Source organism: Canis aureus, chromosome 18 (assembly GCF_053574225.1).
Source record: "Canis aureus isolate CA01 chromosome 18, VMU_Caureus_v.1.0, whole genome shotgun sequence".
NCBI classification, from domain to species: Eukaryota; Metazoa; Chordata; class Mammalia; order Carnivora; family Canidae; genus Canis; species Canis aureus.
In genome coordinates, this window is record NC_135628.1 from 24,985,279 (window position 1) to 25,007,440 (window position 22,162).

The window sequence follows — 22,162 nt, forward strand, 5'->3', positions numbered from 1 at the left end:
AAGAAATGTTCGTGAATGGCAATTTGTTGATTATAATCACTGCATGTTAATCTCTCACAGCATGTTTCAATCAAATTATTGCTTCATTGAAAGGATGCAGTGCCACAGAATTGCTGTAATTGACAAGCACATGTCTGAAAGGAATATTCTTTGAGCAGGAGAATTTTTGCCTTTAACATACCTATAATTGGGCTTTTTCTCATTTCTTTTTGCAGTCTTTCTCATTATAACCTTCCCCTCCCATTTCCCATTATCCTCATTTTCTGCCCTTGGGGCTTTCTTGCTCTACAATTGAAACCATTTTTTTCATTCTGTTTGCAGCTTTTTGCCTTATACATAAGACTGCTACTTGGCTGGCAAGCCTTCCCCCAAATCTTTCAATAAATATGAAATTAGATGGAATTGTTAAATATGAGTGAACAGAAAATGTGGAAAACTAAAATGTCTTGTAATATCTATCTTATTGTAATCTGAATAGTGCTAGGAAATTATTTTTAGAGCAATTCTGTATCCTTTGCGGCTTCAGATTTACTGTTCTTGTCTGTTCTCTGCATACCAGAAACTTTGTGAATCTTTTAAATCCTTTAATCCTGTAAATGAGCTTCACTTAGTGTGAAGATGAAAAGTGCAAGTTAAAAATGCCTTTTGCATACCTGGCTGGGTATTTCTACTTAAATTCTCAGCCTTAAGTAAGCATAGTTTTTGATGAATGAGTTGTATATATCAGGACTCAGGATAAATAGGAGTTCTAATATTAAAACATCTGGTATACTACTTCAATAATTATATCCCTTTCAATGTGCCTTAAATATACTTGTTATGAAGAGAGATTTGCATAGCACTTAAAGCAAATTAAGTGTTTTCCCCTAAATTTTCTTCCTGTCTTACTTGATATCACAAATTTGGTTTTTCTGTAGTAGGTTTAAATATACCATAAATAGTGTCATGTGTTTGTTTAAAAAAAAGAGAGAACCCAGAGAAGATATTTTCATTCTAATTTTGGATCTTATTCTCCAGAGTTAGACATATAAAATGTGACCTCTTGTGTCTTGTTTCAGTCTGGTCTGAATTTAAAGGCATTGCAGGCCATTTTATTTACCACCGTGCTGACTTTTGTAAAAATATTTTAGTTAGCTCAAGTTATGCCAGTGCTGATTGGCATAATGCAGGCGCTTGTCTTAGATTTATTATGACAATTTACTCTATTTTACAGTCTCCTAGGGAGGGTGTTTGTTCTTTGGGAAAAAAAAACATGCAAGGCAAATGTGTCTTCATCAGCATATTCTAGAAATCCACAGTAGTGAGATCAGGATAAATGCGCAATACTCACCACTCGGTAAATATACTTTGCCTGCTCTTGATAATAGAGAAACTTGAGAAGCACACCAATTCTTTATATATATATTAATTGTTATTAGGCATGGCTGCACATAACGGAAAACCGGATGGTAACTTAAACAAGGTATTACTATACTTCTCTCTCGTGTGAAAATTAAAATAAGAGAAATGCAATGTAGTGCTGTTAAGAGTGTTAAGGCCACTCTGCAATCAACCAGGGCTGAGATTCCTTCCAGCTGTTTGCCTCAGTATCCCTAGAGTCTCACCTTCATCTCATAAACCAAGATGGATGCTAGCTAGAACACAGTCCAGGTGGAACAAGTCAAGAATACGTCTACCTCACACATGGCTTCTGCTTTTATCCCATGGACCAAAACTTAGTCATAGCCACATCTAGCTGCAGGTGAAGCTTGGGAACATATTGTTTGTTTTTAATATGTGTGGAGAGCAATATGGCCAAGAAAAAGTAAAGTTTGATTCCTAAGAAATGAAAAATGAAATGTAATTTTATAAATGGAAGCTTATGTTAGTTTATTCTGATACTTTAGATCCCAGGCCATAACTATATTTCTTTCTTTTCAAAGAAATTGAAATATATTGTGATTTAAAGCATTGTATAATGGGGCACCTGGGTGGCTAAGCATCTGACTCTCAATCTCAGGTCTTGATCTCAGTGTTATGAGTTCAAGCCCCTCATTGGGTTCCACACTAGACACAGAGCCTACTTGAAAACAAACAAAATAAATAAATAAATAAAAATAAAGCATTGTATAATCATTTTTTAAAGCCTATAAAGTGATTTGGATTAGCTCTTATACCCTTCTCAATAACTGAATATGACAATAATCTCTATTATTAGCATGAAAAAAGTACTTAACTGTAAGTACCTTTCTCATGTCTGATTTGAGCCACTGAATTCATGTTTGAGAATTCTACATCTTTCACTCCAAAATTCTCCCTATAAGTTGTTAGAAATATTTTTCAGAAAACATATACAATGTATAGTAAATATTTCATATATGATAGCTTCAATGAAGTTTAACAATAGCATACATTAAATTTGTTCTCATAAAAATAGCTTATAGTATATAATTATATTCTTGGTGATATTTCAGAACTCTTAAAGTGCCTGGTAGGATGTGAGGGCGATCTGGCTGCGACATCTGTCACCCCATTGGTCGCCAGGGTTGATTCGGCTGATCTGGCTGGCTAGGCGGGTGTCCCCTTCCTCCCTCACCGCTCCATGTGCGTCCCTCCCGAAGCTGCGCGCTCGGTCGAAGAGGACGACCATCCCCGATAGAGGAGGACCGTTCTTCGGTCAAGGGTATACGAGTAGCTGCGCTCCCCTGCTAGAACCTCCAAACAAGCTCTCAAGGTCCATTTGTAGGAGAACGTAGGGTAGTCAAGCTTCCAAGACTCCAGACACATCCAAATGAGGCGCTGCACGTGGCAGTCTGCCTTTAAAAAAAATAAAAATAAAAAATAAAGTGCCTGGTATATACCTGTTTTATGGGGCAAATAACCATGAATCATGTGATTTCTTTCTTTTTTTTTTTTTTTTAAGATTTATTTATTTATGATAGACATAGAAAGAGGGGCAGAGACAGGAGGAGGGAGAAGCAGGCTCCATGCACCGGGAGCCTGACGTGGGACTCTATCCCAGGACTCCAGGATCACGCCCTGGGCCAAAGGCAGGCGCTAAACCGCTGAGCCACACAGGGATCCCCGAATCATGTCATTTCAATGCTACGTGAAAGGCCTAAAGAATGTTCTTAGGTGTGTACTATATTTATTTTGAAACAAAATAAAACTGACTTATTAGAACCATTTGAGACAAAGGAGTTACCTTTAGACAAAAGACAAAAATATCTTAACCAATGACAGTTAATACATGTTTAATAGCTTCATTACCCAGATGTTGGAGTAATAGGCATAGGTGATCACTGAGGTGAGGAACAGCCAAGACTTTGATGTAAAAGTGAGATTTTTTTCATTTAGAAAAGAGAGGACAAAATAAAATGTGACCAATGATTCTCAGTATTTGTAATGAAGGAAAGGAATAGTTTTAAGATTTGACCATTTAAAAAAATTATTTCAGTTTCTGCCTTTACATTTCAACTTTAAAATATGTAAACATGTATAAATGGCCATTAAAAGATCTTAAAAGTAGGGTGCCTGGGTTAAGTGCCTGACTCTTGATTTCAGCTCATGTCATGATCTCAGGGTCGTGGGAAGGAGCCCACATCGAGCTCTACATGAACGCAGGTGCTTTTTCTTTCTCTCTCTCTCTAAAAAACAAAAACAAAATACAAAAAACTTAAATGCATTAGGAGTTTGTGTATGGACTACCTTATCTTAATTCTTCCTTGTGATAGTTCTACCTTTAGAAAAGGAAATTGGGGCAGCCCTGGTGGCGCAGTGGTTTGGCGCCGCCTGCAGCCCAGGGCGTGATCCTGGAGACCCAGGATCGAGTCCGTCAGGCTCCCTGCATGGAGCCTGCTTCTCCCTCTGCCTGTGTCTCTGCTTCTTTCTGTGTATCTCTCATGAATAAATGAATAAAATCTTTAAAAAAAAAAAAAAAAAAGGAAAGGAAAGGAAATTGGCTGATCCCTTATAGCTATTTGCTATTTCCCAAGTATTCGCTAGAAAATAAAAATAAAATTTGTGGGTTTCCTGGGTGGCTCAGTTAGTTAAGTGTTTCCCTTTGGCTCAGGTAATGATTTCAGGGTTCTGGGATTGAGCCTCGCATTGGGCTTCCTACTCAGTGGTGAGTCTGCTTCTCCCTCTTCCTTTCCCTCTGTGATCTCTAATAAATAAAAAAATTAAATTTGAGTAGGAATGAAGGAAACTCCAGCATGCTAATGTATAGATGAAAAATGACTTTATAACAGGGGCATTTTTGGCAATTCAAGGCCAATACAAAGACAAAATTCCTGTAACTGTGGCATTTCTCCCTGTCCCAAACTAGGAGTCTGGTGACTTTCCTGCACATCCATTACCTCCATGTCTGGTAGGGACCATTTGGATTCACAACCTCAGAAGAGCAGAGTACAGTGAAATTCAGAGCTGGAGATCAGCCCACCTGGGACCTAGGCCCCTTCTGATACTAACTTGCAAGAACTCAGTAGTTATTTACCTTACTTAGCTCAGGCTTGGTGTCATCATCCCACAAAGAGAGAGTAGAGTGTAAGACTTGCTTCCTAGAAAGAACATGAGGAGCACCAACCTTGTGGGTTAAGCTCATGGTACAACACACAGGATGTGGCCAGTAGAGGGTGACTGTTTCTGTTACATTCAAAGAGAGTAGCCACTATCTTCCCTTCCCTCCTTTTCCTCATTGCCCATCAAAGTTGCCATTGGCTTCCTGGTGCACACTAAGAAACAGGTGTTGTTCAAAGCAAATTTGGGGCTCTCTAGGACTAAAATGTGTGTTGGGTGGGGGTGGGGGATTAGGGTGGGAGGCGGAGGTAGAGATTGCACACATTCCCATGAATGGAATATTCGTCAGCCTGGGGCTTAGAGGCTGCTGTATGTAGTCCTTTTATGATCTTACTGATTAAATTCCAAACCCTGTGAAAGTTGAGACCTTAAAATTTTGCCTTCTCCAAGCAGTGAACACAGGGCTCAACCCCAAGTAATAGGTATTCATTTAGTGGTTGTGACCAAACCTTTCTTCATGACCCTAAAGCACAAGTCTCCCTTTCACCCATATGAGAAAGAAAGCAGCTACATGTTTTCAGTACTGAAAACAACTCCAATGACTCTTCTGGAACCCAGAGCACAAAAATGTTCCTGTTTTCAACCACTGGATGAAGTATTTGTCCTAGAAATATTTTTAAACTTACCCAAAAAGTAAGTTTTCTCATATTGGACATTTTCAGTTTGTACAAGATCTTGTGCCAGATTGTTTAGGAAGAGGCTGAGTTGTCTTTAATTGTGTTTAATTTTTTTTTAAGCTTTCATTTTTTAAGTCTGCTCCACACCGAATGTGGGGCTCGAACTGATAACCCCTAGATCAAGGGTCACACATTTTACCAACTAAGCCAGCCAGGCAGCCTAGTTGTGTTTGATTTAAATCAATAAATTGGTAGGGTATCTTTTTATCTTTAATATATGTAGTTACCATTCTTAGCATTCAACTAAGGCAGTTGACTATTGCTCAACTTTGAGGAAAATAACTTCTCTCTTATAGCTCTAGAATTTCTGTTATGTAGAGACAAAAAATAAAATTTTACTCATCTGAATTCAGTGATAATGATTCACAGTGACCAGGGTGGAAAAATTTAACATTCTGAATGGTGATCTATTTCAAGTCTTGGAAGAAAGCTGATAATAGACATTCTTCTTGATCCCTGGGAGATAAAAATACCATACTGTGTCCTAAGTTGATTCCAGTGTTAGAGTTATTGCTTCAAATAACTGTTCTCCAGACTTCTAATTTAAGATTTAATGTTTAATTTTTTCTTGGTTTCATGGAATTTCGGAATGTTGAGTTGACAAACATTTAGGAACACAGTTCATATCTTTAAGAATGCCTTGTGTGATGTTAATCATACCAGATGGAGCAACTCTGAGAGTCAATTATGTGAGACTGAGTGAATCTTGCAACTGGGTATTAATTTTTATTGGTAGATACTGGCAGATTGGTGTTGAAGGCTCCATAGCTGTGACACTTCCCACATTCTAACCTATATTGTTAAATAAAGTGATACTTGGATTGATCATGAAGAAATGTTTCCTCCCGGCTTGTGAGAGCTACTGCTGTTACTAATCAGTGAGCTGTAACACCTACATGAAGAGTCTTTGGGGAAAAACACTGTGTTGGATGGTGTGAGGGCCGATTGTCAGAATATCCTTAGTTCGTTCTAGTCTAACTCAGGTATGCCCATAACATTTTCTAATGGGCATTTCTCCAAAGTCATCAAATGGGGACCATCCACACACCAAATCCAGTGGCCTTTGAATGTGGATGAAAGCTGATCAGCCTCCCTCCAGCAACTCCTGAAACTCATGATCCACTCTGTTTTCCATCATCCTTCCTTGTTGGATTCTATTTCGCTTGTGTCTCCCTAGTCTCCTGTTTCTCTCTCTTCTTTTCCCCCTTCCTGAACTCATCTTTCTCTTAGCATTACTCAAATGTGAATATACATCCCAGCTCAACCTTCAATCCCCTGGTTACAACTCCCTAGGATTGTATCTGAGAGTTTATGTTGTCTCAGCCACCCTCTTTATATGGTAGTTCCCGTAATCATCCAGACCTCTTTAGCTAGCTCTGGTCTTTGATATTTTTGCCCAGTATCTTCATTTAAAGTAGCTTTAGGGTACTTGAGCTTAGTGTATTTAAAAGTAAACTCATCTGGGATCCCTGGGTGGCTCAGCGGTTAAGCACCTGCCTTCGGCCCAGGACGTGATCCTGGAGATCCAGGATCGAATCCCGCATCGGGCTCCTTGCATGGAGCCTGCTTCTCCCTCTGGTTCTCTTTCTCCCTGTGTCTCTCATGAATAAATAAATAAAATCTTTAAAAAATAAATAAATAAAATACAATAAAAGTAAACTCATCCTCCCTCTCCTCATTCTTCCTTTATCCAGTCTGACAGTCCTGGTGTGGCAAGTGTAATCTGTATCTCTTGTTACTTCTCCCCTGAAAAATTTCCATTCACTTCCCTTTTCCTATAAAACAAGCCCCAGGCTTCTTGTTCTAGGGCTTAAAGGCCCTCTAGGAATTGGCTCTAACTTACTTTCTAGCTTTACTTTTCAGTTAAACCTGTGATCTCTTCGTTTACTATTTCACAACTATACCATAGACCAAGATTTACAAAACTCACCTGTCCATAGACTTCTAATGTGAACTAAGTGAAGCCCATGAGGGCAGAACCGTGATAAACTGAACAGTGTACCCTGCATGGAAAGGGCAACTCAGCACTAAACCATGGTTGCCATATGAGATGTGGACCTGGTGTTGCCAAATCTGCTAATTTGTATGTTTGCTTCATTTTGTTTAAAGATTGATTTATTTATTTTAGAGAGAGCACAAGTGAATGGGGGAGGCAAGCAGAGGGAAGGAATCTGAAGCAGACTCCCCACTGAGCAGAAAACCCGACAGGGAGCTTGGTCTCATGACCCTGAGATCATGACCTAAGCCAAAATCAAGAGTCAGATGCTTAACTGATTGTGCCACTCAGGAGCCCACACATCTTCTGATTTTTAAATATTGTCACATAAAAAGAAAAATCTTTAAGGGCTAAACACGGCCCAGAGGCCACAGGTTTGTGACTCAGCCACAGACATACACACAGTCACTCCTTTGCTCACATTTATTTTACCTCCTATCCACTGATTCTTTTTAAAAGTTCAGAGGTCAGGTAAAACCTCCCCTGGCATATTGGAGTTTCCTTCAGTTCTTAGAACATTTACGATTGGTGCTGCCCAGTTGAAATGTTGCCTTTGTTCATTTCATAGGGATAAAGTCTCAACTCCCTAAATATGAGCTTGAAGCCATGGATCACTCTTGTGCATTTTTGTCTCTTGCCCCCAAGTTCCTTAACAAATGCCTTCTAAATAATCAGTTCTCAATTCTTGATTTTTCTTGGTTGATGGGTAGCACTTGGAGAATTGGGACAGGATCTAACTATTATTTTACAAAAGTAAAGAAAAAGTGGTACTTACTGAGTGCCTGATGTATACCAAGTTCTCTGTTATAGGCGTTAGATACACTAATCTATTTAATCCTGACTATAATTCTGCTAGGTGTGGATATCATATCTACTTTATAGCTGACTTAACTAAGGCCCAGAGAGGTTCAGGACTATGCCTAAGGCTATCCAGGTAGAAATTCAGCTCTCTGATTCCCTTAGTACTTTTCACACTGTTTTCTAAGCTTCTCAGCAGGTTTAGCAGACACATCATGAGCCACAAATGGGTAATAATTAGAATTGTGCCTAGGAGCTGAGAGCAGCTGAGGGCTGGGACAGCAGGAGCTCATGGGACCTGTCACCTCTCCCTGCCCCCGCCCCCGACATGCAAACATGACCCTTGGTGTGGAGAACGTAGGCAAGCCTTGTATTTATTAGTCCATGTTCCTTCTAGTGCCATGTTTAAAAGGTAGGTTGTGTAATGTGATATAGTTCAGAACATAATTCCTGTTGTATTCAAATCATTCTTTCCTAAAGAATGATAGAATTCAAAAACCAAATTTTTCAAGTTATAGTAAAAACAGAATTTATTATTTGAAGAGTGCCAACCAAACTCCTGTCATTAAGAGGTGACTTTTAAAATTTGATGTAGACACAGCATTAAATGAATAAGCATTTCTTATGTAACCAATACTGAAAAATAAAATTAGATCTCAAGATTGGGTCATTTTAGAATGGCTAAGCAATAGTCTGGTGAAATTGTAAAAATATGCAGAAATTGAGTGAATTTAAAAGCTGTGGTAAACAGCTGCATTTGAGGCCCTGAATATCACTTTCAGAAATGTAAAATAAACCGAGAAAGAAGCATAGCTCTTAATGGCCTAGCACTTTAACCTATGATTCAAACATGAACATTATTTTTTTTAATTTGTGCTTAATCAAATTACATGGCACATTTTGGCATTGCTTCTCAAAAAATAATGACAAGTTGTAATATTCTGGGGCCAGAAACAAGACCTTTCAAACACAAAGTTTTTCTTAGCTTCTCGAAATAAAGTTTAAGTAGAACATATTTTAGAGTGCCTTAAATTCCATTGCATCTGAAGTAGAAATACAGGTGAAACAAAACTGCTAACAGTACTTTAGGGAATAGAGTCACTGTAGAAATGTTGAATACTCATGTTACCATACTTAGTTTAAGTAGCAACTATAGGCAGTTACCTGTCAAAATTTTTATTATTTGCTTTCTTGGCAATTCACTTACACCAAAAATAAATAAATAAATAAATAAAAGGCATCAAGCTTAGACCTTTTGAAACATTTAGATCAGTTCTTCTGATTTAATTACATTTACATAACAGAACCCTATAAAAAGGATCTGTACCAAACCCATTACTAGTCCATCTGACACAACTCTAGGATGCTCTAGAAATACTTGTATTTTGCAGAAATAAATGAAAGTTTTTAGTGCTTGGTACAGTAAAAATGAGAATGAGAAAATATTTTAATTTATGCATAAAAGAAAAATACATTTAAGTAAAAGCAAGTAAAAATGGACAATTCTTTTCTTATACCTTAAAATTAAAACAGTAACAGATGAGAGAGAAAAGTCCTGTATTAACATCATTATGGTGAATAGTAGATGTGAATTTTAGAGCCATTTCTATCAAAGCTTTAGATTTTGACTAAAACTTGATATATTTTATTTCAAGTGAACCTAGTGCTTAAAATTGTTATTTGCTTGACTGTTAGTAGCATGTTTCTTTAATACTGCAAGAGTACTTCCTGTATCTAAAAAAGCCACAACATAAATATTCTTTTTATTTGAGGAGAGTAGAGGGGATATTCCCAAAAGGATGGCTGAATATTTTTGTCAGTGATGAGCCAGGAATTTGGGATTAGATTTAGTGATTGATATAATGAATAGAATTTCAAAGGAAAGATTTTTGTATATTAATACCTAGGTATTCAGAGAGTTTAAAAAGCAAAATGAATGTATGTTTTTATTCAGAATGTTAGTGTATATGGCAACTATGAATTTGTTTAAATGAAAGATACTTTTATACACAAAGGTGTTTCTCTGCCTAGAGTCTTAAATTACTGTTAATTAAGCACTATATAGTATAATAGATAATTATAGTGTTTTAATGTGGATGCCAGAGGATGTGCTAGTCTTTCTAAATGGCTATTGTTGGCTAATAGTCTTCAGGGGATCATTTATATAGCCATTGTGGTTCTAAAAATATCTATGAATACCATGGGACAGGCTTTTTTGATACATGGCTATTATAAAATGCATTTTTATTTGAAGTGTGTCATTTTGATTATATCATTCAATTACTTTCACCCACAGCAAAAAAAAAAAAAAAAAAAAAAAAAAATACCAGTGCTGGAAAAGAGTACGGGAAAGCTCTTTATATAAAGAAAAATTTCATAACAATATGCTAGTTAAATAGGAAAAGATTTGAATGAAGGGTATTGGGAATCTGTTCTTTTCATTAGGATTTTTAGCTGTTCAGTAGGATTTTAACTGGAAATGTTTTTATGTAGCCTCGTTTTTATCTTAATTAATATTTCTATGGCAGGGAGATAATTAGGTAAATGCTGTTGAATATTAAATATGGTAGTAGCTTAGGGGAAAGCATTTCTGGGTCAAAGCCCTTAACAAAATATTGTCATATGTGAGCTCATTAATTGAATTGAATGCCAAATGGCTTTGCCACCACACAAACCAGTCTGAGAGTCACTCAGCTCATTATCCAAGGCTGTTCCAGAATGGAATGACTGGTTATGTCAGAGTTTAATGGCATTCTTTTTCATCTCTGTTGCTAATGGAGTAAATTTTGATTAGAGAGTAGTTCTAACTCCTTAAATAAGCTAAGTGTGAGAACATTGAAAAAGAGTCTGAACCTATGTTACATCAAGCATTCTGAATGTTGACTGTGTGAGGTTCTCAGGGCCCTCACCTAGTGGCTTATGCCTGTCATTGGTTCTGATCTGTAAGGGCCCCACAGAGAACCCTAAAGTAGATTCTAGGCTATTCTGTGGTTCTGGCTGCCTGCATCTAATATTGAATGCAAAAAAGACTCAATTTCTAATGAGACAAGAGAAATTGAGGCTTTTCATCAGCCAAATTTTAGTACAGAGCAGTGTTAGAATTTGTGAACATCCCTTGTTCAGTAGCATCCCAGAGTAATAGTTTTCAAGCTGTATTTCAAAATATCTAGGGGATTCAGACACTATGCCATTGTTTGATTTTTCCTTTTTCTTTTTAAGATATTATTTATTCATGAGAGACAGAGAGAGAGGCAGAGACAAAGGCAGAGGGTGAAGCAGGCCTGAGTGGGACTCGATCCCGGAACCCTGGGATCATGCCCTGAGCCAAAGGCAGACATTCAACCACTGAGCCACCCAGGCATCCCTGTTTGATTTTTCTTGAAGCTATCTTAAAAACTGGGGTGAAGGACAGACAAAGCTTCCTAAATACATATTTCGGGGATCCCTGGGTGGCGCAGCGGTTTAGCACCTGCCTTTGGCCCAGGGCGCAATCCTGGAGACCCGGGATCAAATCCCACGTCGGGCTCCCGGTGTATGGAGCCTGCTTCTCCCTCTGCCTGTGTCTCTGCCTCTCTCTCTCATTCTGTGTGACTATCATAAATAAATTAAAATTTAAAAAAAATTTTTTTAAATAAAAAAAATACATATTTCGAAGTTTTTCAGTGGGATAACCAGGTAATGAACTGATGCTGCCAGATTAATTTGGGGGGCAGACCTTATAATACAGCTTCTCTTGCCTTCTTGTGCATATAAATATTTGAAACTGCATGGAATCTTGCCTGTAAATTTGGAAATTACATTGGTGGTCACAGTTTACCAGTAACTTTTGTAAACAGGGCTGTTAGGAGAGAACTAACTCTTAGGTCTTCTGTGCTTGCTGGCCATGGATGTGCACTCACCCTAAATTGTCCAATGAGGGGCGCCTGGGTGGCTCAGTGGTTGAGCGTCTGCCTTCAGCTCAGGGCATGATCCTGGGGTTCTGGGATGGAGTCCCACATCACGCTCCCCGCAGGGAAGGAGGGAAGCCTTTTCCCTCTGCCTGTGTCTCTGCCTCTGTGTCTCTCATGAATAAATAAATAAAATCTTTAAAAACTTTTTAAAAATAAATTGTCCAACCAGCCACGTTCCCAGTTACTTACCTTCAGTATAGAGCTCAAGAGCTCTATACCAGGCTGTGCTTTCCCTTCACATAGTTCGAGTATAGAGATCTTCGTTTATGCCTAGCAAGGCTCAGACACATCTGTTTGAGAACTTGCTTTGACAAGTAACAGTAACATGGAGCAGCGATTGTTAATGTGTTGATTGCAGTGCAATACAACATTAGAAGTGTAGGCTTACTATACATTATAGGTACCATTTGATAAACTTACACTGTTACTTAGTATAAATAAGTAAATGTCTTTGAAAAAAAAAGCTTACTTAATACTCTTCATTAGCATCTCTGGTTCATTTCACTTAAGGGCATTTTGCAATTAGAAAGCAAGGGGTTTCTTAACATTACCATTTGCAACCGCTTATTTGCATAAATTGGGATTATTGATGTTCTAGAATCAAACAAAACAATTAAGTAGGGACAGCTGATAAAGGACTGTAGCTGCCATTCACTACCTCTTTATATCAGAGTTTTATGTTCATAAACATAGCCTTGTTTCATATTGGTCAATATTTATAGCAAATGTTCTTGGTTATTTCTAAAAATTCTGGGATTTTTTTTCCAGTCTTCAACAGAGCTCTATATAGGGCAGTTCTCTCTACTTACACACTTAGTATAGCTCTCGGAGAGCATAAATGCTATTGTGTATACAAGCTCATTATTCTTACGACTGATAAATTACTATTTCAAATGACTAGAAATTTGATGTCCAGGATGTAAAAGACATGAAAATGAAACCATATAGTAAAATGAATTTTAAATTAAGGAGGTTGGATAAAGACTATTATGGCAAGAGGTCTACTTTGCATCCTGCATGTAATTTTTTCTATCAATTTGGAAATTATATTGGAGGGGTCAGAGTTTACCTCATTAGCTGTTGTGTATTATACGTAAGCTGGACTTTTCCAACAATACTCAAGGTCAAGAGGCAATAAAAATCAAACCTGTTTTTGTCAGTTGAGGAGGTAGGGAGGGGATTGGGAAGGAGTATATTGTGCTACTTTATACCTACTCCCTATTTTTAACAGGGCCTAGCTCTGTCTCTCTCCACAGCAATAACAGCATCACCCACCATTTTCCCAACTTCTTATGAATGCATTTGAGAAAGAAAGGTGAATGGCCTTGGAACCTGACATGTATCCTCTGAGTTTTATTATCCATTATTCTTGCCCTAGACTTAGGTAAATGGCTTTAGAAAGCCTTAATTTATTAGAACATGCAGGCTTCATTCCCTGTAGGACTGGAGATCTACCCCAGAAATACTACAAAATTTATTTTTAAAAGGACATTATTTATGCATGGCTTTCCATTACATCTTTACCCACAGAAATAAAAGATGTTTTATTTTTTTTTAATTTATTTTTTATTGGTGTTCAATTTACTAACATACAGAATAACCCCCAGTGCCCGTCACCCATTCACTCCCACCCCCCGCCCTCCTCCCCTTCCAACACCCCTAGTTTTAGAGAGCAAAAAAAGATGATAAAAGTTGTAGATTTAGAGAGCCTTGCATAAAAAGATAATCTCATTGCTTGGGGTATTCTGTGTACAGAGTTGGGAAAAAAATCTTAACTTCAATAAATAATGTATATTGTGGCTAAAATTCTCCCATCCTAACTAACCCCTTCCACACCCACCGCCATTTATCATATTTCTGCCACACACTGTTTGAGAGCCTGGATAAGCAGTTGCCCTTCTGATCACTGGTTTGCTTACCTTGTGTTTGTTTTTCTTTCTTTGCAGAGACCCTCCTTGATGACTTCCTTCTCACGTACACTGTCTTCATGACAACTGATGACTTGTGCCAGGCGCTGTTGAGGCAATATCCTTCATTAACTTCAGGATGCTGTGTCGGCTTCCTCTCAGACAGATGTCTCGCATTAGGAATTAACTGCCTTTCTTAATTTACTCAGCCCCTCTGTAGAGTGTGGATATGTTAAATATTAATGTAATGATGTCCAAGGTAAAAGATGAAATGAGACAGAATAGACAGGGAACTGGAAAGCAGGGCTGCTGTTTTCACCTTCTAGGTTGCAGGTAAATTGTACTGTTTGTATTGTTTTCTTCAAACGTAGGTCTCAAGACTTAAGAAATCTGGCGGTAAGTTTGGCCCATGGGGTTAACCCCACAGTCAAGAGGTTGAGTGTACTGGCAATAAGTGAACCTGTAAGACAATCAAGTGCTTAGTGTCGGGGCACTTGGACAGGAAAATGTACGTACATGATACCATGTTTCTCAGCAAGTGTCCCGGGGCCAGATAAGCCATCCCCTACATGGGAGGTCTAAACTACTCCCTGGAAGCAACTTCCATCTTTTCAGAAGCTTTATGAAGACATGCACTGTTAGATTGACGGATGTGATTAATGACCAGTTAAGGAAGCTTTATGATTTGTTACATTAGCTGGAATGATGCAACAGTTGAAAGGCCAAAAAGCCAAGTTAATTAACTCAGAGTCTCCCTTGACTCCCAATGTTCAAGGAAGATGCTTCAGAAGCATTTAAGAAGCCTGTTTACTGTTAGGTATTTATCAAACCAAACTTGAAGGTTCCACCAGAGCCCCAGTGAACATTTTTAGGAAAATGGAATATTTTTTTCGGCATACCCGAATTTTATTGACCCCTAATGGAAATGGTCTTGGTAATATTCTTTTCCTGTTAAGTAATTGTTACATTTCTCCCCGACTTTATTATAGCCTTTTCCTGCTTGAAAGATTATCTTAAGACTCCATAAAGGGCATAACTGAAATAAAATCTTTCTTAATAAATATATAAAGTAGAAACTGTAGTTACTTGTTAGTGCTTTGCTATGTTCATATGGCCATTCAAAGCTACAGATCTTGTGGAACTTCTTCAAACCAGTTCATAAAATTAATCTTCAAACATTATTATAATTTTTGAATTTGGAGTATTTCAAAACCAGATTTCTTCCACAGCTTCCAATGGGGTGTTACTAAGAAATTCTGCAATAATTACAAGGTTTTCAGGTTCTCCTTCTTTAACAGTGTTGTGGAAAAGTAGCTATGAGCTCATTTCTTCTACATTTTAATACTAACAACTTTTCTAAAAGTATTACAGCCTATTAAACCATATAGTTTGTTTCATAGCAAATAGATGCCTTTAACCTATTGTTTTTAATAGGTTCCTAATAGGGGCACCTGGGTGGTTCAGTTGGCTAAACATCCAACTGTGATCTCGGCTCAAGTCATGATCTCAGGGTTGTGAGGTCAAGCCCTGGGTTGGGCTCCATGCTGGGCATGGAACCTGTTTAAGATTCTCTCTCTCCCTCTGCCCCTCCCCCTTCTCTCTCTAAAAAAAGTGAGTAAATAAATAAATAGAATCCTATATTATTTGTGATTATTATTGAGTAATTTAATGCCTCATAGGATTTCCCTAAAGAATCTCTAAAACTTACTTGGCTCTGACCATGTTTTGAGTCTTTGACTAAGACATTCTATATGAAAATTTTAGTTCAAATTCTTAGCAGCCTTTTTACTAATTGTAAAAACCCATGAAATCCAGAACATTTTAAGTCAGGATTCTTCCTACATGATTATTTCAGTATATTTGCAGACTCTGCTTTTTGTGAAATAATATGAACCATAAACAAAAATGCAGCATCCATATTTGATTTTTATGTACGCCTTACTGAAGCTATATTATGTATCCCACTACCATCACCTTCTGAAGAGTGGTCTGAATTACTTTTTGTTGTTTATCTCCCATTGTTTTCTTTTTTTTTTCTCCCATTGTTTTCAAACATTATTTATAGATTAGAGCCATTTATGCTGTGTGTGGGTATCTTAGATGGGTACTTTTACTGTGATAGAATTTTATACTTTTCAGCTCTTATCATCATAAAGAGCATTACGTAAGCTCCCAGCCCTAGGCTAGCTAATGTTCAGTGCACTACATAAAGGTATAACCGTCATCCAATACCTTCCTACTATTCCCCTCCTCTAGCTGCATTTATATGTCAATATAATCTAGCATGGGCAAAATGTGTAAGAGTGAATATACCTTGATATAGAAAACAGAATAATCCAAATATTAAATTTAATCCGTAAATGTTCTTAAAAAACATCTTGTAGGGAGAACAAGATTAAGCAAGTAAATGGTAGTAACTGGAGAAGGGCACTTAAGGTTTCAGTCCCGAAATGACTCAATCCTGCAGATCCATAATTGTCAAACGTAGATGCAGTACTAAAAAACTCCCTTCTTGACTTATGCATGCTGACCTAAAAGAAAGAAGTTGTCAGTATTTCCTGATTTTCCAGTTTTTCTTCTTTATAGGTGAGGTCATAATAGTCACAGGAAAAGAATATAACATTTGTACAAGTGGAAATAATATAGGCTATAAATTTTTATATTTTGCCTGTTAAGAGAAAAACTAGGAAACAATAGGTATTTTCACAGATTCTTTATTTGCCTGAGTTTATTTCACATATAGAAATCAAAAAAATCAAATGGTCTTCATGTATTTTTACAGAATGAGGAGACAGAGACTAAAATATGTTTTAAGATATTTACAAAGGCTGACATAGATATTCCTATTTTGCTGTTATATATCAGCAATTAAAGAGTGTAGAAACTGGGGATCTCTGGGTGGCTCAGCGGTTTAGCGCCTGCCTTTGGCCCAGGGCGTGATCCTGGAGTCCCGGGATTGAGTCCCATGTCGGGCTCCTGGCATGGAACCTGCTTTTCCCTCCTGTGTCTTTGCCTCTCTCTCTCTCTCTCTCTCTCTAATTAATTAATAAATAAATAAATAAATAAATAAATAAATAAATAAATCTTAAAAAAAAAAAAAAAAAAAAGAGTGTAGAAACCTGTCCAGTAACCCCAAAGCTACCTGTCTTTGGTATCAGCATTTCCTTTTTCTACTTAGCTTTCCATTGTGTCCAAGATAGTCAGAAATGATAGTTTGGGGAGCAAAAACACTAGGTTGGTTTGGAAAATGCCAAGCTTCTGTCTCATTCTTTAAACACATTGCTTTTGAGGTTATTATTTTTATGTAATTTTAACAGCACAGTTAGCCACTATTAACTTTCGGTATATACTATTCCAGGTAATGAAATTTTTCTTATAAATAACCGCAGTTAATAGAAGTAGATGATCCCAACATATTTTCTTACTTGCTTTCCTACTCAACAGTACGCTGTGAATGTTGACTGTCAGTAAATGCACTACTGGATCATCAGTTTTATGGCTGTAGATTGCCTACTAATGGATATGTGATGATTTAGTTAACTATCCACAGTATTTGAAGCATTTAGGTTATTTCTACTGTACTTTTCTTTTGTTCCAATGAAAATGAAAGTTAGCAGTCCTTTTTAATTATGTTTGTACATTTATCTAGTCCTTTTTTCCAAGCAAATTCCGGGGGTGGGCATTTAAATCATATCGCAAATTATACTCCAGAAATCTGTGCACATTTGGGGCTAATTGAGAAGTAACTGGTTTTATAAATTGTGAATTTCTGAAGATCAAAGGATATCTGGCCTAGTTCCGATGTAACTTTTTTGAAAAATGTCTACCTATGTAGTAAGGATCTCTTGTAGCCATCCTTGAAATTCATGGGCCACTTAGAATCTCTTAATGGTGGCATCGACCCATGGTGCCTGTGGAACTGTGTCAGCAGCTGTCAGTGCAAATCATCTAATTAACCTTCACGACCTGCCACCAAGCACATGGAAATCATTTTCCTGGTGCATACCTTTTGCTCTTCTTACACATATTATTTTCTTCCCACTTGCTTAGATACTTGTAGATCCTTTGGAAAATGCTTTAGCATGTTTTATGAAAATAAGAATAAATGGATCTCTTCATATTTTTTTCCAACAATGCAATATTCTTTCTTAACCACTTGCACCTATTCTGCTAAGAAGTATCAAGGCAAAGAAGAAAACTCAGATGTTCCTTGTCGGAAACGTAAGGTCTTACATCTTGTGTCCCAATGGATTGCTCTCTACAAAGACTGGTTACATGAAGATGAACATTCAAAAATGTTCTTAAAGGTAGTGTAAAATTTCAGGATATTCTTTGATACCAAGTGACTGATTTTATTTTCAGCTATGCATTTCAAAAATCTCTGGTAAGTTGCAGTCATGCAACTTTTTTGTAATATTCAAAGAAAATATTAATTTATTTTGATTTTTGAGGCCTGATATTCTGTACATCAAATTTTTTTAATTGTATGAAAAAAATGTTTTACGCTTGCTAATTTAAGGTTATTTATGTAATTCATGGGAAGTTTGATTGCAGATGGAATGATGAAAACTTGACACTATTTAATATGTTGAGATTTATTCTAAGTTTGAACTAACCAGTCCCATATATACAATATTTGTATAAAACATTGTTTATCACTTAAAAACTATTTTGAAAAAAATTTAAAAATAATAATAAAAAATAATAATAATTTTAAAAACCATATTGACAAGACATACATTATGAAAGTTTCTCAGACCATGATGTATTTTGTGAATTTTAAGCAATAATAACTTGCAAAATGGGTACCAACCTAGATTTACGATTATAATTAGATAAACTGATGTTTCCTTTCTTTCTTTCTTTCTTTCTTTCTTTCTTTCTTTCTTTCTTTCTTTCTTTCTTTCTTTCTTTCTTTCTTTTCTTTCGGCTCTATGCCCAATGTGGAGCCCAATATGAGGCTTAAACTCACAACTCTGAAATCAAGACCTGAGCTGAAATCAGTGTCAGACATTTTATCTACTGAGCCACCCAGATAAACTGATAGGTTACTCTCATCACTAATAGACTGCAATACCTTTTGAACACAAATGATTCACATGGAGACAATATGTAGACATTTGGCCTCCTTTGGCCACCAAAACCATATTAGCTATGCAGGTTAACACAGAGAAAGGGTAGAATGGAATTCAGGCAGGCTGCAGGTCTGATGGATTTCAGAATAGACAAGTATTCAAACTGATTTTGTCTTTCATGAAGGAAATCACTTTGATTTCAAAAGCCAGGTGTCATTTAGGGTGCCTGTGTGGCTCAGTTAAGCGTCTGCCTTCAGCTTGGGTCTTGAACTCAGGGTCTTGGGATTGAGCCCCACATTGGGCTCCCTACTTAACAGGGAGCCTGCTTGTCCCTCTCCCTCTGATCCTCCTCACCACTTGTGCTCTCTCTCTCTCTGTCTTAAATAAATAAAATCTTTTTTTTAAAAAAGTATAATTTTGACATCCAGTTAAAAACTGGTTTAACCAACACTGTGCCTAAACTAATGTTATTTTTTAAATAACTGGGTAATAGGATTCGGGCAATTTTATTCCTTCCCAAATGACTATGTGGATATTATTTTTTTAATATAGAATAGCCACGGAAATCTTGAGTAGCCTTCCAGGTATACCTAAGTTTCCAGCATTGACTGCCCCTGAAAGCTGTGGGAGAGCCACATAGTTAAGTGAGAAGCTAGGAGGTGGAATCCCACTTGGGATCTCACTGGTACCTGGTTTAAACCCCTGCATTGGCCCACATTCCACCATTCCCTCAGCAAGTTGACCATTATATGAGGCCTAATCCTTACAAAATAGGCATTTCACTACCCATTTTTCTTTCTCCACCGCCCCCCACAGACCATATACAGGAATGTACTGGATGATGTATATGAATATCCAATACTTGAAAAAGAATTGAAAGAATTTCAAAAGATACTTGGAATGCACCGCCGTCAGTGAGTATTTAATTTTCTGTGTTACAGTTAATAAAAGAAAGCAGCAAATGGTATAGAATTTGGATGTATAATCTTATAAGGCTCGGGATCCCTGGGTGGCGCAGCGGTTTGGCGCCTGCCTTTGGCCCAGGGCGCGATCCTGGAGACCCGGGATCGAATCCCACGTCGGGCTCCCGGTGCATGGAGCCTGCTTCTCCCTCAGCCTGTGTCTCTGCCTCTCTCTCTCTCTCTGTGACTATCATAAATAAATAAAAATTAAAAAAAAAAATCTTATAAGGTTCATCTTGAACACTTTGAATCTGGGATCCTTCTTGATTCCTTAGCTTTTCTAGTAGTAAGTTGTATATTTTGTTTTTTGTTTTGTTTTGTTTTTTAAAAGCTATTTATTTATTCATGAGAGACACACAAAGAGAGAGGCAGAGACACAGGCAGAGGGAGAAGCCCGTTCCCTGCAGGGAGCCCGACATGGGACTCCATCCCGGGTCTCCAGGATCACGCCCTGGGCTGAAGGCGGCGCTAAACCGCTGGGCCACCTGGGCTGCCCATATATTTTGTTTTTAATATCAAAATGAATGAACACAAAGTCAAGCTTACTGGCTATTTTTTTAATCGTGTTTGATATGGTAGAAACCAACTGGGCCATAACAACCCAGATACACAAAAACAATTATTTAATAAGTTATTTAATTTTAAAAGTGTAAATATTAACTTATCATTTTGGGGGCTAAAAACTGTCTCTAGTGGAATAGGGGGAAAAAAGTTTTATAAGTAGGTTTCACCAAGTCATGAGGCATATTTAAATCTCCATTTTATGGATTCCTTGAGGTTTCTTTATCAATTTAGAAGGATTAAAGAAAACCATTTATTCACTGACTTTTGGCATGTGTAAATATCCCAGAGGTATCTGTCATTAGTCTTTCAGATTGCCAATACCTGACTTACCACTAATGCTGCTTGTTAATTTTGGTGATTGAAAACATCATCTGGACATTATTCAGTTTTCAGATAGAGCCACAAAGTTAATCTGAAGGGAAAAACTGCTGTTCTCTGATGTACAGTGTGCTTTCTCCTTAGTAAACATGAAATGCATGTGTTGTCAAGTTGTGAGAAACTTCTATGAAGATTTCAGCAGTCACAGAGGCACTTCTCATAGAAAATGTTAATTCAGGCCTTTCAGATGATTAATTTGAGATTTAAATCCTGACCTAATTTTAGTAAAGAGAGATCCTATTGCAAATTGAAGTCTATATAAATTAATTTAAGGGTGCAAACAAATCATGTGTAAGCTTTAGTCTTCAATCATGAAAATCACACATTTAGAAATTCAGAAATGAAATGCAGTTTAGGACAGTGTTAGAAAAAAGTGTTGTGAATTCGAGTGGTGTTCCCTTGTCACAGTCTACACCATAATAAGTTGTAGTATGAAAACGTGAACAAATAAATGAAACAGGAAAGAAAAAGACAACCTTTATTACTTCAAAATAATCCCCCACATGGAAGTTGGTCTTTGCTGTAAGGTAGGCCTTGTGACCCTTGGGAAACAAATTCATAGCTTAATACCTTTAAATGCATTCGATGCATTCATGGAACTTAATACAGTCCATTTAAAAAACTTACATAAAATGAGAAATAACAGATTGGGAAAATGATAAAGGACTTTTACCTCTTTGGTATAAGATTATGAAATATCTCTAGATTCTGGAAAAAAATTTGAGCTGGGGACCTACAGAATGTCTTCTTTCTACCACACATGGCAACATTCTGGAAATGATGTACCTTGGCTGACTTAACCATCTTACTAACAATAATTTCACCCAAAATCTATCAATTGCTGAGAAAACTTAGAGTTTCTGTGGACTGAATAAATCCAACTCTTCTTCAGCACTCACTCTCTGTGGGTAAAAAGTAAAATATACCTGTTGAGCAGATAGCATCTTTTCTTCCTGCTTCAGTCGAAATCCAGAGCCCGATGTCAAGGGTGTTATACATAGTGACCTAATGAATACCTGGTTTTATCTTTCTGAAAAGCAAAAACCTCTGCCTAATGCCTGAAAATTAGTCCTTTGTGACAATCATTGCATTATTCTGGGTTTGAGACAAAGACTAAACTTGTTGTCCTTCCCTTTCAGCACCGTAGATGAATATTCACCACAAAGGAAGGTGAGGCAGACCTTTCTCTATCTGCAGTGGGGCCATCCAGTTTGGAGACCTTGCTTTGCCTCACTTGGCATTTCTTCATAATTAAAATGAATACTGCCTCAAGCACAACAGGAGCAGGCGGGGAAGCC

At 37.3% G+C, this 22,162-nt stretch overlaps 1 protein-coding gene across 1 annotated transcript in view; it reads left to right on the forward strand.

Annotated features, from left to right (window-relative positions):
* The window catches only part of RAPGEF5 (Rap guanine nucleotide exchange factor 5), a 229,071-nt gene that overhangs the window by 168,190 nt on the left and 38,719 nt on the right, over window positions 1-22,162 (forward strand). Inside the window, exons 12-15 of the mRNA XM_077856559.1 lie at window positions 13,925-14,003; window positions 18,048-18,192; window positions 19,777-19,874; window positions 22,004-22,034. Of these exons, the coding sequence (XP_077712685.1) occupies window positions 13,925-14,003; window positions 18,048-18,192; window positions 19,777-19,874; window positions 22,004-22,034 (353 nt within the window). The remainder of the gene's footprint in view (window positions 1-13,924; window positions 14,004-18,047; window positions 18,193-19,776; window positions 19,875-22,003; window positions 22,035-22,162) is intronic.